Here is a 17,575-nt window from a genome sequence, read left to right as displayed (position 1 = left end):
TTTATAAAAAACATATGTCATGAACTACTGAAAAATTTAAGAGCAGCTAGTTTTGGAAGATTAGCGAGAAGTTAATGGTTACACACCAATAGTAAGCACTGCTCAAAGGGAAGAATGTTTGGCTAGATTGTGAGGGGGATCTCATCTAGCTGAGAGTAAAAGGGAGGCATCTATCTAGCTTATACTTTTGTTTGATACCAAGTGTTCCTGTCTGTATGTATTTATTTTCTGTTTACATATATATAATGCTATATATGTGCTTATATAAAAATAAATAAACAAACACAAATGAATGGTTGAATGACTGCAGCATTTCTGCCTCCACTGGAGGACACTACTGCCCAATCCTCAACCACTCACCTTTTTTCAATTTCCAACTGCCAAAGCACATATCTTTGAATTGTGATCCAGATAGGAAGAAGAGAGTGGACTGTTGTTACTGTAAGGGTAGAAACCACTTCCAGTTACAGAAAAGCAAATTTGTAATTACTTCTAAAAATTAGTATCACTTAAACCATATGAATAGTGCTTCTCAGCAAAAGCAAAATATGTACTTGCCTCCAGTGTACTTGCAGATCAAGTTACCTGCCAGTGGATACAGTTCACCAAGAACTCCAGTTGTTTCAGACTTGTATTTGAACTCTTTCTGCACGATTAATTTGCATCTTAGACAGACTTCCTGAAATTGCCTTCACTTCTAATTAAATATCAGCCAGAGTTCAAATGGCTGCATCCACAACCTAATTTATTAACATATAGAATGCATTTATCCCTAGGTAAACTAATAAAGGAAATAAAATCTGGTATTTGGTTAATGTGGAGAATGATAATATATTGAGGTACATTCTCTGAAATGATGGACTAGTTTCCTCTCTATCCACTAAGGGAAAAACACATGATTGAAATGAATATACATCATACCCCATCATTTAGTAAGTACTCAATCATGAGACCCCAAAGATCTATAAATGATGTCCTGTATCCCTCTTCTTTCCGCTGACAAAGCTGCTTGTTGTAGTACTTCATGCGATCCATAGAGAAACAGCCCATCTTGCATTTAGTTGCTTGTTTCTGGGCTTCACCAATATGTGAGTCCAGGTCCTTCTGTGACCAGTAGGCATCTCTGTATAAGTTGGCCATGGTCCTGGAGAAAGATAATACAGACAGCAAAAGTCAAAAGGAACAGAGGTTTACATTCAGGGATTCGCTCCTGCTTGTACATACTCTGTTTTTGCTGCTCCATCTAGCAGAATGAACACTCTAGAGTTTCTGTGACTGTTTTTAAAGATGGCCCTGAAGAATAAGGTGTGGTTTTTTATATTCTTGGCCTGTTTTTTAAGTAGAACTGGCAGAAGCCACCAGCTGCTGTCTCTTGGCTTTGATTCACTTAGTGTTAATCTTATGATACCTTATGATATCACTATCCTTTATAAACACTATCCTCTATTTTACCAGCCTCCTTTGCATGAGATAATCACATATTAGGCAGCTGTAGGTCCTATGAGCAGGGAATAACACTGCCCAGGAGAATCTAGTCCTTTTACAAACTGGCAGGTTGCACTGATAAGTGTGCACTATCCTGCAGTTTTTTCCACATGACTAGCTAGAAGTCAGGACAAGTCTCAGAAGTTAATGGGAACCATAACAGCTGGGACATCAGTGGAGAAATGAAGAGGCATGATGCTATGGTCATCCACAGTTACACCCACAGTAACTACTTAATTAGAAAACACTTTTACAAGTGTAGTTGTCATATGCGCATTTAACTGCTGCAAACATGGAGTTGATAAGTGCAGTAAAGAACTCTTTATAAAAACAAGAGTTCATCAAATCAAGGTAATATTTAATGGCCTGTTACTGAGAAACAGCTTGTTTCTATGACGTTTGAAGAAAATCTGATCTTGTCCACTTTTAGAAGCTACTGTCTGCAGCAGTGACACCCTCAAACGGCCTGGTCAAGCCTCCTGCTTGAGCTGGCTTACCATGTGGTGCCGGACAGCCCACTGATATATGTTATACAGTCCAAGAGATTTAATTTCTTGAGTCCCATGAGGCTGCCATACAATCCTGTCATTGACTTCAGTCCTCCACCTGTCGTGATGATAGCCACAACGGGGACCTGTTGGGCAGAGGGAGGATGGGACATTCACACTAACAGCATTCAACATTGCATCCCAAACTACACTGAGGCCTGGTCACCACACTCCACCCAGGTCCTGATCACAGAGCCAAGATGCATTTTCAAAGGATGGACTCCAAAACCAAGCAATGACTGCTACTGCTGCTTCCCTTTGGATAAACATGGGTTTGGAGATTAACCCAAATCTGGGTTCTTGCCCATCTCTAGGGCAAACAGGGGCACAGATTATTAAGAAGAAACCCTTCTGTAGAAGGAACAATTTTCTCTACATCTCCCACTCCTTCACCACTTTTTTTCTTATTTCACACATTGACTACTACTGTATGAAAATCTCCATTCCAATCCCGTGAAGAAATGCACTCTGTTCACAGCCACTGTTGTTAAGTTACCCTCTTCAATGCCGTTATTCTTCAGTATCATGAAGTTACTCTAAAATAAATTATATTTATTTTAAGGAATTTCAAAACTGCAAGATATAAGAAGCGCTCAGAGATGTTTGCCCTAAACTCCTACAAACTGGTGAAATTTGAACAAGGGAAGAAATCTTTGCTGTGTAATATATTCAGCCTTTCTGAACCAAGCCAGTAATAGCATAGCATGGCAGGAACGAACACACCTGAAATATGACAAATTCCAAATTGACGGTAATGAAGGATGAAATTACTGCAACTAGTGATTCTTGCAATAACAAACCTCAGCAGCACAAGCAAATGTACTTAAGACATACAGACAACCTGGTACCTGCATAACAGATGCATGTGGCCCATTTTGCTGATCACTCATTCAGAAGCGTACATGAAGGCACTAGGGATTCAAGTTCTACCCCCTCAACACAAACGTACCTCTTGATCCTGCAGTTCCTGTGGTAGGTGAAACACAGTTTTGAGGGCACTTGCTACATATCTCTTTCTTTTCCTCAGGAAAACCCTCTCTTCTGAACACAAGTCAAACCCAAAGCGCATGTCCAGGTCTTGGTGGCATGAACACTTACTAAAATAAAACCAGACATAAATATTAAGTATTAACACACTCACATCAATCTTAGGACTTTCACTAAAGATAGACTACATCACCCTTCTCTTCAAACAGGGTGATGCAACTTGACAGGAGCAAGAGAGAATATTCTCAATTTTTTTTTAAATTAAGAAACTCATATCAATTAGTAAGCCTAACTAGTGACATTATACTCCGTTATTACTAAATGATGAAGAAACAATGTACAATACTTACGAATACAACAAAATATTACAATAAATATTCTAAAACTAAAACAGTGACAAGTTTAGAAAATCTATTCCAGTGGTCAAAAGGGATTGTATTGATTCCCATTTTACATGTTATTTTCTCATTTTAAATCTAAAATAAATCCCAGTTTTCAAATGTTGGCATTTCCAACGCGAAGGAAAATTCTCCTTTTAAATAACCGTAGTGGGAACACTTCCCCCTCTAGCGGTGAGCATCGCTAGGAACAGTGGCTGCGGAACTTGGCTTGCTGAAGGAACCTCGGTGACATCCAGCCCCCGGATGAGTGTAGGGGGTCACTGAGTTTAGTGGGGCAGCACTTCACCCTCGATACTCTGTTGTGTCCGCACTTGCACAAACTGTGTCACAGGTCAGTGCTGGAAGTTCTATTTCACATCAACCTTGACTCAAGGCACAATATTTCTCAGAGGAGATTTCATTGGTGTCTCTTCTGAAATTTAGTTAGTCATTTCTCAAGACCCCACTGTTGCAGTTTATTTTCTTGGGCATTTGTGCTCTTCCTCTCCTGCACCTACAAGCCATCAACGGGCAAGATACAGGGTTATGGTCAGGTCAGAGCTACCCATGGACTGCCTGGTTGGCCAGCTAGCCCTGGCCAGGCACTGTCAAATGGCAGGGGCTTTCTTTTTCTTTCAGTGACAGAATTATCACTTCTACTGTGTCCATAATTCCAATTAAACTAGTAATGAAATATATTTATGAGTTTTCTTCACCATCAGATTTGGATAAAATCAGCCAGATTATTATAACTTTATCTGTAAATGAAGACATACAAGAGGAATTGAGTTAGGTGGAGCTGCAAAAGCCTTTCTCCATTGTAAATCAAGATGCAAACAAACTTTTTAAAGTTCTCTGAAAGTAAAATAAATCAGCAGGAAGTGTTTTTCCTGTCCTGGAACAACACTGGTTTTCCTGTTGTCATTGATCACTTGCCTTTCTGAAACAAATTGTAGAAAACACTGTTTGAATTCAAAATTATTTTATTTTCCCCTTTTATTTCTTAAACAGGCACACACAGAGAAACATCTGTTTGCCCAGTTCTGTGTGTTACAAGAAATATCTTCATGTTTACTGATGAGTATTAATGAGCACATCTATAGATGTCAAATCACAATCCATATTGTTTACCTTATCATTATATAGTATAACTGGACATAACAGAATACAAGGTTTGTTGCTACTGAATATTGACAGTTAAGCAAAAAACAATTCATAATTTCTTAATAAGTTAAATGTTTACTGATGTCTATTCTTGTTTGGGTTTTTCAGAGTGCTTTGTTCTTTTTGTGAATTTCAGAGACTGACATTGACCAAAAACAATATTTTGTGGTCAGAAGGAGAGGGATAATGCTAAAATAAACACATGCTTATCAATGTTTATTGACTAACACCTTATTCCTAAGGCTAATTATGTATAATATATTGTGCATGTATTTTATGTTTTATTATAACCTCATTCTAGTTTTCAGACTGAGAGTGCTGGCTTCTGTCATTTCTATGTGGCTAAAACAATAACAAAATTTATGAACCAAGTCTTTAAAAATAGGAGATCTCTTACCAGGTTTGTGCTGTCACATTTAAGTCAAATCTTTTCTCCTGGAAAACAAGAGCATGTACTGTAATTTTTTAATTTTAATAAGACAGAAATTTCTTTTTTCCCTTTCTGTCTTGGGGTCAGAGCTTGATTTATAACCCAACAAGTCTAGCAATCACAAAGTTAAATGTCTGAGCTCTCGGCATATATTTCCAAAAGCATTCACTTACCCTTAGTGTAATATCCCTACCTACAAATCCCAAATCCCTCCAGGCTGCAGAAACCATTAACAATCCTGGTATAGGAGGTTACTGAGACTCATGCAGAAGGTCCCATTTCATGTGTTACTCGTAAGCTTTCTGCAGCATTCCGAATTACCATTCTTTGTGTGTTTCTTGTTCTTTATGTTCTAATACACAGCATATGTTTGACATGCTGGCCACAGTCTCACAGTGAAGAGATTGCAAGTCTGCATTTGCTTCTGCCAAGGCTTCATCCTGTCTTAAAATCATTATTGCAATCTTCATATTAACTGACAAAAAAGTGCTTTGTTCCAAGAATGTGTTTTAATGGTCCTATTCAAGAATTATTATGTTCTTTAAAATCCATGCTCTGCCTAATATTTTCAGTATATTTTAATATATTGTCATTTGAAGTACATGGCTGTCTAAGGGCAGGTTTATTGACATTTTCCTAGCTTGTGCTCAAGGAGCAGCTTTCAGTTTGGACCCTAGGCAAAAGAGGAATCAGTGAGTTTCTGGGTAAGCTGAGAGATGTACTGAACGAAGCATCTTATTTTCTGACATCCTTGTCGGTCTCCATATACACTACTGGCACATAATGGAGAGTAGTAGCGTAGTAAAGAGTATCCTCTGTGGAGAAAACATCTGGAGAAACAAAGCTCCTGTTTGTTCAGATTCCAAGAAAAATCGGAATGCTCTTAGCAGCTACCTGGGACATTATGGGGAATGGTTTCTACTTGCATGACCTTTTACTCCCAACAGCTAGAAGTGATACTTACCTCTGCAATGGTCGTTTTCCTTCCCATGGGCAGTGAATTCAGCATCACAACTGGGGAGCCCGTCTCTGTACTGAACTTACAGGACCACTGGAAAAACAACATACTTTAGGACAAAACCAGTAATGAGTTTTACCCTCTCTTCCTGCTCCCACTTCCTTGAGAGACATTCATAATCACTCCATCACTGAGGCCACTCAAACTTACTGGGTGGTAGCGCCTCTTCTTTGGCAACATGACATCCAGTGTTGGCTCCGCGTACTTGATGTAGTGGAACTTGGTGGGACATGATGGGTTGACCACTCCGTTGGGGCCCAGCGTGATATCCTGTGTCCCCTCAAAGGAGCCCTTCACAGTGAGGGAAAGCTCTTTCTCTAAAGTAGCAAAACAGGTTGTGAGAAATGTTAATATGATTTAACCAGAAAATTGTGCTGGCTTGATTAAAAGAGGGGTGCAGGTAGCAGAGCCATAGAATTTGGACCAAGCCTTGCCCAGTGGGAAGCACTCTAAAGGGAATGCTGGCAGGAGAGGGAAAGGAGCAAAGCAGATGTTATTTTCATAGAAAGGTGACTCTGAATGTTCTCACTGTGATATGGAACCAGTATTTCGACTTTAATGCAGATCTAATAGGCCTAATTGACATATATCTAGATGCAGTCACTGGAGTCTATAACAACTTAATGTGTTTACCTGGCATTAACTTCACTGAATACTGTAAGTACTATTTATTCCACTAATACATTATATGAAAGGGGCATCTCCTTATCACTAAGCATGCAATTATTGATAAATAGATAATAAAACAATAACTTTACTTGATTTTTGCTTCATCTTCTCTGCCACTTCAACTTCCAAGCAGCAAAGTTCACGACACTGTGAAAGACAGAGTGCAGGAATCTGTGAGAAAGATCACATCTCACTCTCATTATGGAGAGCTATGAATCTCTGAGCTTTCGGCCATGTCTAGTCACCTGAAGTTCTTGATTTCCTGACATTTCTGGGCTTTTTTCCCATGAGCCACTAAGGAAAAGGAAAAGCTTTGGAGGGAGATGTATGCATCCTCCACTGACAATGACACAGTGAGAGGAATTTACAAAGGAAGAAAATCAGGAACATTTTCAGGATAGTAGCATAAATCCAATGGGTTAAACTGGGAAAAAAATGTAGAAGAAAGATGTGTTGCTGAGAGATCAAGAGTCAGTAGTAGAGGAAGGGCTTTCTGAAGAAGGATTGCTATTAATGTTTTGTGTTGGTTTCTTTTTTGTTTATGACACTCACTCTTCTTTAACATAATACAATTATGATCGGTTAATATTTAGTGCAGAATTTACCCACAGAGCTTGGCTCATCTGCAAGTGTAGGAAAGGGCAAGAGAGGTTGTCAATAAGTGGCTGCACAGCATTTTTACCATTGTTCTCTGATAGACATCAGTACCTATTTTGAAGTACCGGTACAAGAGGAAAACTCTGTGGTGTGTAGAAGTATACAATAAATAGGAAATAATGGGATACCACCAGCAAACAGGTAAATTAAATACTCCATTCTCAAAGTATCTAAATAGGAAGAGGGAAGAAAGAGGAAGAAGGGGTTTCTCTAACCCCCACCCTGCCTTCCCCTTTATGTTCAGGAATCACTTAAGGAAAATATCTTAGGAAAGACACATACCACCAGCACTCCGTTGGTAGCAATGGATTCATGGGGACCAGAACTGAGAAACAAAATGAAAAACATGTATTTTTTAGATCAAATGAATTCCACTCATCCTTACCTAGGATGTTGCCCTTTCTTCCCTCTTAGAAGAATGACAGAGAGACCCCAGTAGGTATGTACCAAGCAGGACCCCAGCAGGTGTGTAACAAGCTCCTTTCCATGCTTGCTTGGACTGACCACTGCTCTGAGGGGACTCATCTCTGTACCAAAGCTGAGCAATATGTATCATGGCTATCTTTTTGCAGTTCAATCTCATGATCACCAAACATGGAATCTGCAGTTAGGCAGTCAAATTCTTCTCATCATAACATGTAAAATAAATGTATTTCAGCTGTAACACACTAATACACCAGCATATTCCTGATGGGAATCCAGTTATATGTATTTGCTGGTATGTAAATTATAGAATCATAGAATATACTGAGTTGGAAGGGACCCACAAGGATCACTGAGTCCAACTCCTGGCACTGCACTGCCCCAAGAATCCCACCATGTGCCTGAGTGCACTGTCCAAACACTTCTTGCACTTTGGCGGGCTTGGTGATGTGACCACTTCCTTGGGGAACTTGTTTCAAAGGGGCACAGGACAGCAGGTACCAATTACATGGGGGGAATGATCACCAGATCATTCAGGTGAAGTCAGGAGATGGTGTGGAGTGACTTGACTTCTGGCCTTGGCTCCCCGCTAGTATGAGGGAGCCATGCCTTATTTATCTTGTTGTAACACAGAGACAAAAATACTCATTCAAATGGATGGCAGGCTGACTATGCTGGAGGAAGGGCCTTACACTAGAGTTTCCAACACATTGTCATTATGTTGGACAGAAAGAAAACAGAATTACTAGGTCCCAAACAGTGCTGCAAGGGAAAATTGAAGGAATCAGAGATACACTGGAAACCTAACCGGAATGGTTCAACACTAAGAGTCTGTACTATACATAACCTGAAACAGGCAAAGAAAAATTGATAGACATTAATACTCACACACTCAGAAAGCCTTCTGATGTGTCCACAGGTAGACAAATCAAAAAATCATAGAATGGTTTGGGTTGGAAGAGACCTTAAATATCACATAGTACCAACCGCCCTGCCATGGGCAGGGACACCCACTAGACCAGGTTGCTCAAAGTTCCATCCAGCCTGGCCTTGAACACTTCTAGGGACAGGACATCCACAACCTCTCTGGGTAACTGATAGGTGTGTCTTTGAAAGCAGCTAAGCTACAGAACAAGCTAATCAGTCAGTTGTTGGGGACTGCAGTAATGATGTAGGAGAAGGCTGGCACATTTTTACAGAAATACCACAAAGCATGACTTCTAACACTGTTTCTTTATCATATAATGATTTTTGCATTTTTAAAATAATATCTATATCACTTACGCGGACTCCAATTTGAATTCAACCTCTAGCTCCTCCTTGGCCTGAAAGCAAGAACAAGATATTAAATGAAATAGCTACATAATGCTTTGTCCTTTGTCTAAACCCAGGTCCCTGATGGGCAATATTGAAGTGATTGGTTGCAGTGCATAGCCTGTGATATATATTTCAGACTGAGTGGTCTGAATCAACATTTCAGCCAGATAGTTTAAGGATTCCTTCCTCACCTCCTTCCTTCCTTGAGGCATCATCAAAACAACCTGTACTTCTATTTCTTAGTATGAAGCTGCTGCAGAAAGACAATTTGTAGCTTCCTTTATATTCTGAATTCTATCTCTTTCTGCCAACTATTCCTGGCACTGTCCTGCCATGACTTACTGTACTTGCTATTATCTTGGAAATTTAAGATATTTTACACCCATCACTTTAACCTAATAAACAGAGACTGGTAATAGTGAGTGATTCAGAGTTAGTGTTGTGTAACCTCCCGTAAGGCAGTGTTGAACTGCATGAGCTGGTTGTGAATGACCTAGATTGGTTACTGGAAGCAATTTGTACGTGGTAGCAAGAAGTTACATGTGAGATATTTTGCTGATCTCATCCTTAGATCTCAAAGGGAATCAAGACTCTTTTCCCCATTTTATAGATGGTAAACTGAGAAACAGAGTGAATCAGCCTTTCAGTGTGGGATGCACAGCATGGCAACTTCATCTTTGCTTTTTGGGGTGAAAGTAGATACAAGAAAAGGGGCAGTGGTACTGATTATGAATTACATGGGGAAAAAAATTACAGATTATTCAGCCTTCAACAGTTGCATAGCCTTGGTCTTGCTCAGAGGTAGCTCACAGTAACAGCTCCCCTACCTACCACACTGTTTCAGTCTTATGGTCTTTAATAATTTATAAAAATATTTGGAAGAGTGTCTCAGGCTCTCATTTTTTACATTTTTTGTGCTTATATTTTGAATGGCAATTCAAGTACTCATTATTGGGATAAGTCATCTATGGCAGGTTCAGAAATATTTTTAAAGTGTTGTAAAACTCTCCACTGGTTTCTTGATTGCTTTAGTTGTTTAATTGTTCTCACATTTGGGCTAGGCTTAAAGTACAGGACCACCGTTCTTTCAATCGGAAGTTTAGCTGTATCAAAGAGTGCACAGAGGAGATGGTCATCTGGAGTAGCAAAATCCTCATCATACACTGTCAGCTCCAGCACATTCTGGAAAAAGAGAGAGAAGGTTTTTTTATAGTTTCTGCAGTCTGGACATTATTGGCTCTAGGTAAGAAATATTGTTGAGGATGTTCTTGAGAAGAAAGTTAAGAAATTAAGTATCATCCTCCTTTGCAAAAATGTACTGTAAGTAGAATATTCATTCTTGCCTGGTTCATTTTAATTACTGTACCATACTATATTGGCTATAGCTCTAAAACAACTTAGTTAACTCCTGGATTCTGAATCTATCTTGCTCTGACTCATACAAGTCCCTGGTTTCTCTAAAACTTCAGTACTGAGCTCAGTTTCTGGCCCTCCTGAGCAGAAGCATTGATCAGACATAAGAATTTGGTTATCTCTGCTGTTATACAGTTTTGAAAAGTCCTTTATCATGAGTCATCCCTTAAACAATTCCTAGGAACAGTTTAGAAGATAGATACACAAAGTCTTCAGGCTGCATCAGGCAGATGACTTTAGATCCTTACCTTGACCTGACTCTGGATTCGGAAGTAGAATGTTTCATTCCACACTGGATTGTTGGAGTTTCTCACAGTTTTAGTGCGTGACTTTTCACATGTCGCAGTTGGCAGCCACAATGAGACGTAGCAATCAGCCTGGCTTACTGGGTAGGGAAGAGACAAAATAGTTGGGAATGTGGCAAAGTCAGCAGTGCTGCGTGACAATGGAAAGGTTACTCTATGGTACCAACAACAAGAAAAAGTTATTTAAAGACAGAAATGCCTGTTACAATGTCACTCTTTTCAAGATTTCCTTCTGTAATGAAAAAAGCACAGACCATAAGATGACCTAGAACAGAAGGTGCTTTTTATTCTTCCTTGCGTGAGTTGCAGACAAGTGATATTGTATATAAAAGAAAAGGGTGAGAATTTCCTCTTCTAGTCAGCCATTTCAGTTTCTCAGCCAACAAGATTTCCTGTGCTCACATGTGCATGCACACACACTCCACTGCTGTCTGATAATAGGGGCCTGGGACCCTCCTCCACCTTTTGAGAGCAACTGCAAAAAGTCTCCATCTCTGCCTTGCCTCCAGTCATTTTCTTGGTGAGGGTTTGTGAAAGCAGCTGCAGAACCACCGCTGCTGTATGAGATGGCAGAGGCTTCCTCCAGAAGGAGCTCATTGAATTAGGCATTGTATGTTAAATAATTGCCACCTGCAGGAAGAGAGGGACTCTCCCAAAATGCACTGATAGAGGGTTAGTAAAGGATTTTACATCCCATTTCTCAAAGGCACCTAAATTAAGGTATATCTCAAATAGGTCTAGCCAAAAATGCCATGTACTCTGTGCTGGGGGAATGCAATGTTTCTTCATATAGGCTATGCAAAGTACTTCAGTGCCTTGAAAACCTCTCTTACACCGTTCTTAACAGTAATTAAGATGAAAATAAAAAATATGATGATGATTAAGATGATGAAAAAAAATTATCAGATTCAAGTTGTGGAGAAATCAATATATTCCTACAGAGTCAAAAAAATATTCCTCTGATGGAAAAGTTTGTTTCCAAAATATTCAGTAAATGCTAGCCTTCTCCCTCTCCTGCCCTTTTCCACATTCCATATCTTATTTTGGATTAAAAAAAAAAAGGTTCTGACAGCAGTTTCACTTTACTTGTCTAGAGTCATATTATCTGCTTTAGTTCTACCTTCCCACCACTTTTATCTCTTGGTCTCCTTCCCTCTACTTTCTTCCTGATTGTATTAATTAAGTAGACATTTCACCTCCAGTATTCAGGTTTCCTCCTCTCCTCTTCCCCTCCCCTCATCTCCCCTCTCTTCCCCTTTCTTCTCTTCCCCTCCCTTCTCCTCCCCTCCCCTCCCCTCCCCTCCAAACTAAGTCCCAAAAGGAAGGAAAAGGCTGCCTTCCCGCTGTGTTCAAGCCCACAGGTAGAAACAACAGAAATTGCCCCAATAGCATTTGTTATCCCTCACACAGATTGTATGGTGTGCTTTGCAGACTGATTACCTGAGAATCGTGATTCCCAGGCGTGTCTTTTCACTTCAGACACCCATGCCCACTTTGCACATAGGTCTGGTAGACACAACCAGGTTTTACCACTGCTGTGGTACAGATAAACAACAAGCAGCATCAAAAGACCCACATTTTAAGAAGAAGGAGGTGAAAGTCCTTGAATGCATTCAGAGGAGGGCAACAAAGCTGGTGAATGGGCTGGAATGAATGTCCTGTGAGGAGCAGCTGAGGACTTGGGGATTGTCTAGTTTGGTGAAAAGGAGGCTGAGGGATGACTTCATTGCTTTCTATAGCTTTCTGTGGAGGGGACACAGAGAGGGAGGTGCTGAGCTCTTCTCCCTGGGGTCCAGGGGCAGGGTGTATGGGAATGGTCAAAAGCGGCACCAGGGGAGGTTTAGACTGGACATTAGGAAGCATTTCTTTACTGAGAGAGTGGTCAAACACCGCAGCAGGCTTCCTAGAGGGGTGGTCAGTGTCCCAAGCCTGTCAGTGCTGAAGATGTATTTTGACAATGCCTCTAGTAATATGCTTTAATTTGGTCAGCCCTGAATTGGTCAGGCAGTTTGATTAGGTGTAGATTCCTTTCAACTGAAATAGTCTCTTCTATTCACAACAGCAAAGAAACAGTGCAATGCACAGGTGATGCATGTTGCTACAGGTTACCAGCAGGAGACTGCTAACATTGAAAACATGGTCTGCTTATACCAAACATCTCCCCAGTAAGGGTAGGTCTAGGCAGCCTGACAAGTCTGGCTGCCTTACATATTTTGCCTTGTTTAGGCACACCAGAAAGAGGAACACAGTCTCACTTGCACCTTCTCCCTGCAAAGGAAGTTACTTGCCTTTATGTCATTTATAGGCAGAGTTGATTTAAGAACAACATTTAAGGCTGGCCTCCTGTCTTAAGAAAGCACTTGTAACTGCCTGCTACTTGTGAAATTCCAAAATTAAGTCTACACATTTTCAGGGAGCATGTCTCTCTCAAACTGGGAAGTCTCATTTGGAAGTGTTTAGCTTTTATCCAGAGATGAGACAGAAGAAAAAGAATGAGACCTTTTCACATTTAAAAAGAAATTCTTAATCACTTCACTGCCAGGTAATAGCCCTTGTACACCTTGCTCCAGAGAAGAAAAAAAGGTAATTCTAGAGCAGTACTGCACCTGATCCACCCTCCATCTTTCAGGGAGATCCTCACTTTGGCATTTCCAAACAAGAGTTTGCATTTTGAATACCATGTTTAATAACCCTTGCTAGACTTATGTTCCATGAATAATTTCTTGTTGAACATACATATTTTAACATCCACACATTCCTGTGGAGGTAGGTTCCATAGTTTCCTTGTATATTATTTATTTTAAACTTGCTGTTTGATACTTTCATGAGCGCTCACATTTATTCTCATATTGTGAAAAACAGGGAAAAATTGCTCCTTATTCACCTTCTTTCCCTATTTCTTTTTGAAGAAACAGCTCCCATGACCTCCTCAATAATTTTGCTTCTAGTCTTTAGGACTGTAGCCTACTTAGTCCCTCTGGATGTAAAAGTTGTTTCAGATCTGTCATTGTATTTGGTCCCTTTCTAGAGCTCCTTTTGTTACTCCATTTCCTCAAGTGTTTTTATTTATTTTTTTCAGTCTGTGAAATTCCATGCAGATAATAATGCTTTGAAGAAATTTGAAACTGCAAAAATAGGTATTGGAATGTATTTGGAGAACCTAGAAGTAATGCTACTAATTTTAAAATGCATTAAAAGTAATTTTGTATAACTACTATGACTTTAGATTTATCCTTGGAGATCAATGACTGTTGCCTGCTTGGCTGGCAAAGCACTCTGTTCTACTGGCGTGATTCATCATTGCTGCATCTTAATTGTACTTGGAGATACAGAGCATATCAAGCAATCCTTAATTATATGAGTAGATGCAGCCAAACTAGTCAGCTGTGTTTTTAATGCAATATTGCCTCAGTTCTGCTTGCTCAATCTCTTTCTACAACCTCATTATTTGTCTTGTTGCCTGACACGCAGAAGATAAGACTTTGAAGAGACCTTTCTGTGTTGTCACTTCATCACACATGTCCCACCGCCATGGACAAGGAGGGAGGTGCAGAGACTGTGACCCAATGATATTACCTCAGATACAGTTGATATCTCTCTTACTCTAAGCTGTGACATGGGGAAGTCCTCTGATGCATCTTTCAGAAAAACATGTGATAATCACAGGGTAAGATGGGAATGGTACTGCATAGTAAATCCGGACCTTTATCTTTCAGAAAATCTTCCTTGATTTTTCCTGTGCAAGAGACTATGGAACCAATTATTGCTGCTTACAGTGAAACAGGAGAAACAAAAGGATCAAGAGATAATTTCAGCATCCTTTCATCTAGGTGGTCACATAGCTGTATTCACTCAAACAAAACAAACAGTTAATTTGACTATTTTGTGTAAAACCCCTCTCTGCGCAACAGGATAGTCCATGTTCTTCAGTGGTGTTTTCCTTTCCTGCTTACTCGCTTCCCACCACTTTCCTGCCATGTGACTCACAGTCTCGCTCAACTGCGAGGCTGCTGTATTAGTGTTAGAAGGAACAAAGCATCCAGCTCTCAGTCAGCACAGTTTGTTTGACTGTCATTTCAGGGTAATTAATAATGGCTTAGCCTGGTGGTAATGATTGTAGAAAGCTTCTTTCTGTTCATTTCATCTTTGTCAGAACCAAGATTGAGGGGGATGAAAAGATTTTCTCCTTCCAGACACATTTCCTAAGGTTCTACAAAGCATTACCAGAATCACCTCTTGTTTTTGAAAACACACAATGTGGTCTTTTTCATCTACCTGTAGCAGAAACTCTCCTTTCTTTGAGAGAAAGTACTTATCCTCAGAAACACATTCAAATCTTGAAACCAGTCAGAAAGCACAGACGTAACACTCAAAAAGACAGAAGCAAGCAGCACAGACTGACTGGTTTGTAACAATTTGTTTACATAAACAGTAGTTTATTTCAGAAACAAAAAGAAAAGGTTGCTATACAATTATAAAAAATATTATGTTGCCTGTATCCCAAGACACCACTAAGAATGGAGATACTTACAGGCATCCACTCGCTGGAGATTTCTCATCCGGATGATCCTTACGGTCAACAGGTAGCAGGGAGAGGATTCTATCTGTAGAAGAACAGTAAAAAATGGAGTCTGAATAAGCCTTTGGTAGGAAAAAAGTTTCAAAAGTGCAAACTAACTGGATGCTACGATAATACAATTGGTAAAATTTGGGTTTAGCATCTCACTATTCTGCAGGAGAAAATCTGCAACATAAGCTTCTGCTGTTAAAGAAATCAACATTTTTTATATTTCACTGTCTTTTTGCTTTGTTTTTTTGAGTGTGTATTGCTCATCAGAGCAGAAAAGAAAGGGATAAATCCCTGAAAACTCATACAGCCTGTGAAATGCTTGCAAAACCTCTTGCTCTGAAACTGCTGAGTTTAGCTCCACAACATAGCTACACTGAACAGAGTGAATGCACTGGTGAGAACCATGGTGGAGTTGTCAAAATAGTTGGCAGTCTTACTCGAAGTTACAGTCAATCCTCTTAGTAACCACCCATGAGGTGCCATCGCATTGAAAAAAGTCCTGTGGAAAATATCTGTTGTCCTGGACTCCCATGGGATAAACCTGAAGTACCAGTCTTTAACTGGTGCTTTTGCCTTCTGCTTCAAAAACATAGATTTCTTCGTTTTTCCATTTACAGTTGTAGGAGAAAATGAGTAACAATAATCTGAGCTTTTGTAAATCATAACTGTGAGATAAACCAATGGCTGAAAATTGTTTCCAGAGGATTTAGAGGGCAAAGAGTTAGGTACGGGTTGCCTTTCGGTAAAAATAAAGAACACTACCTTCCTCCAAAAAACCTTGAAGATTGAAAGTGCTTAAGTTCCTTTGTTCCCTTTGAATGTCTCAACCTTAATCTTCTATAAAACAAGTCTCTCCAAATTTTGCGATTTCAGAGATCTCTTCCTGTTTATTATTGGAAGATAAATGTGATTTCCTTCTTCTAAGGAAGGCCATTTCCTGCTGGCTCATTACATAAACCTGTCTCTAGCTCAGACTTATCTGCAAAAGGCTTTTCTGACCAAGGCAATAAATAAATCAGCATTTCCCGTGGCTGTGACACACGGTCATTTCCTCACACTCCTAGAAACATTTCCACCTGCATAAGTGATTACAACAGTCCTCCAAATCATTCTTTTTGACAACTGCTATTTTTAACAACTGATTTCCTCTCCTTTAGGAGCATCCTTCTATTTCTACAGTGCTTCAGAGACTTCCTATAATGACTATAAACAAGCAGACAAAATAGATGTTAAGGCAGATAAAGATGGAAGAACCTCACTTAAAATAATGTAAGTAATGTGGCCATTTTTTTTCAAGAGAACAGAGCAAAAGGGCCTTATTTTCAGATGAAAAGACAATTATGTCTCCTTCATGACAGAAAATTACTTTTTCAGTGTGTAATTAAAATCCTCTCTTCTCTCTAACACGTCATGTTATGCTAAAATTTCTTTGCTGAGCTCTTGAAAAGCTTTCCTGCTTCCACCCATCTTATATGTGCCTCAAGAATTCTTTGGGTTTTTTTTTTCTTTTTCAGTGCTTCTTTATGATTCAAACTAAGAAATCCATCCACTTTTTATTTCAAGTGTTCTCAAAGGAGGAAAAGCCTAACAGAAGCTGCAAAATTTGCAAACTACTGATGAAAGGGTATGTCCTCAGAGCTACCCCATACAAGGACACTGGTTCACATTTCAGATACAGTATAGCCAAAATAATACAGTTCTACACCCGGTTATTAACCCTTCTTCTCAGCTGGGTAATTAGCAAAGGTGGATCACCACACTCACATGTTAGGAATGAGCTTGGGCACCTCAGCATATGTCCTAGAAGAGAGAAACTCATTGTTCCTTAGGGTCTGAATAAGCAGAGGGGAAATTCTTGCAGGCATTTATCTCTAGGGATTGCGCAAGGTGCTGCCAGCTCCTGGATCAGCTCCAGATATGCTTCCTCTGACAAGTGGCATTGCTTGAGTGAGAATCAATTAATTCAATATTTGCAAAGCAGTTTGAGATTCTTAGATAGGAGAAAAGGTGGGGTTTTTTAATGAGTTTTACGTGGTTTCTGCCATCTGATCACCTTCCTCCTGGTTCCCATGTAATGACTTTCTAATATGTTAGCCAGAGTTCCCCATCTGCCACAGGGAAATAAATTCTCAGAGATGCAGGTTTCACAAAAAGACTTATTGAAATTTCACCAAAAAAAAAAAAAAAACAAACCAATGGCTTAACCAAA

At 39.7% G+C, this 17,575-nt stretch overlaps 1 protein-coding gene across 1 annotated transcript in view; it reads right to left on the bottom strand.

Moving 5' to 3' along the window:
- Positions 1-17,575, bottom strand: part of LOC108493232 (cytosolic phospholipase A2 epsilon-like) — a 33,385-nt gene that overhangs the window by 7,437 nt on the left and 8,373 nt on the right. Inside the window, exons 3-14 of the mRNA XM_017806404.1 lie at positions 15,328-15,400; positions 10,740-10,876; positions 10,129-10,260; positions 9,046-9,086; positions 7,621-7,663; positions 6,771-6,828; positions 6,163-6,329; positions 5,959-6,045; positions 4,962-4,999; positions 2,983-3,130; positions 1,983-2,119; positions 922-1,144 (exon numbers count right to left, since the gene is read on the bottom strand). Of these exons, the coding sequence (XP_017661893.1) occupies positions 922-1,144; positions 1,983-2,119; positions 2,983-3,130; positions 4,962-4,999; positions 5,959-6,045; positions 6,163-6,329; positions 6,771-6,828; positions 7,621-7,663; positions 9,046-9,086; positions 10,129-10,260; positions 10,740-10,876; positions 15,328-15,400 (1,284 nt within the window). The remainder of the gene's footprint in view (positions 1-921; positions 1,145-1,982; positions 2,120-2,982; positions 3,131-4,961; positions 5,000-5,958; positions 6,046-6,162; positions 6,330-6,770; positions 6,829-7,620; positions 7,664-9,045; positions 9,087-10,128; positions 10,261-10,739; positions 10,877-15,327; positions 15,401-17,575) is intronic.

This window comes from Lepidothrix coronata, unplaced genomic scaffold (genome assembly GCF_001604755.1).
Source record: "Lepidothrix coronata isolate B3197 unplaced genomic scaffold, Lepidothrix_coronata-1.0 Scaffold1, whole genome shotgun sequence".
Taxonomy (NCBI): Eukaryota; Metazoa; Chordata; class Aves; order Passeriformes; family Pipridae; genus Lepidothrix; species Lepidothrix coronata.
This window is presented reverse-complemented; position numbering and strand designations above follow the sequence as displayed.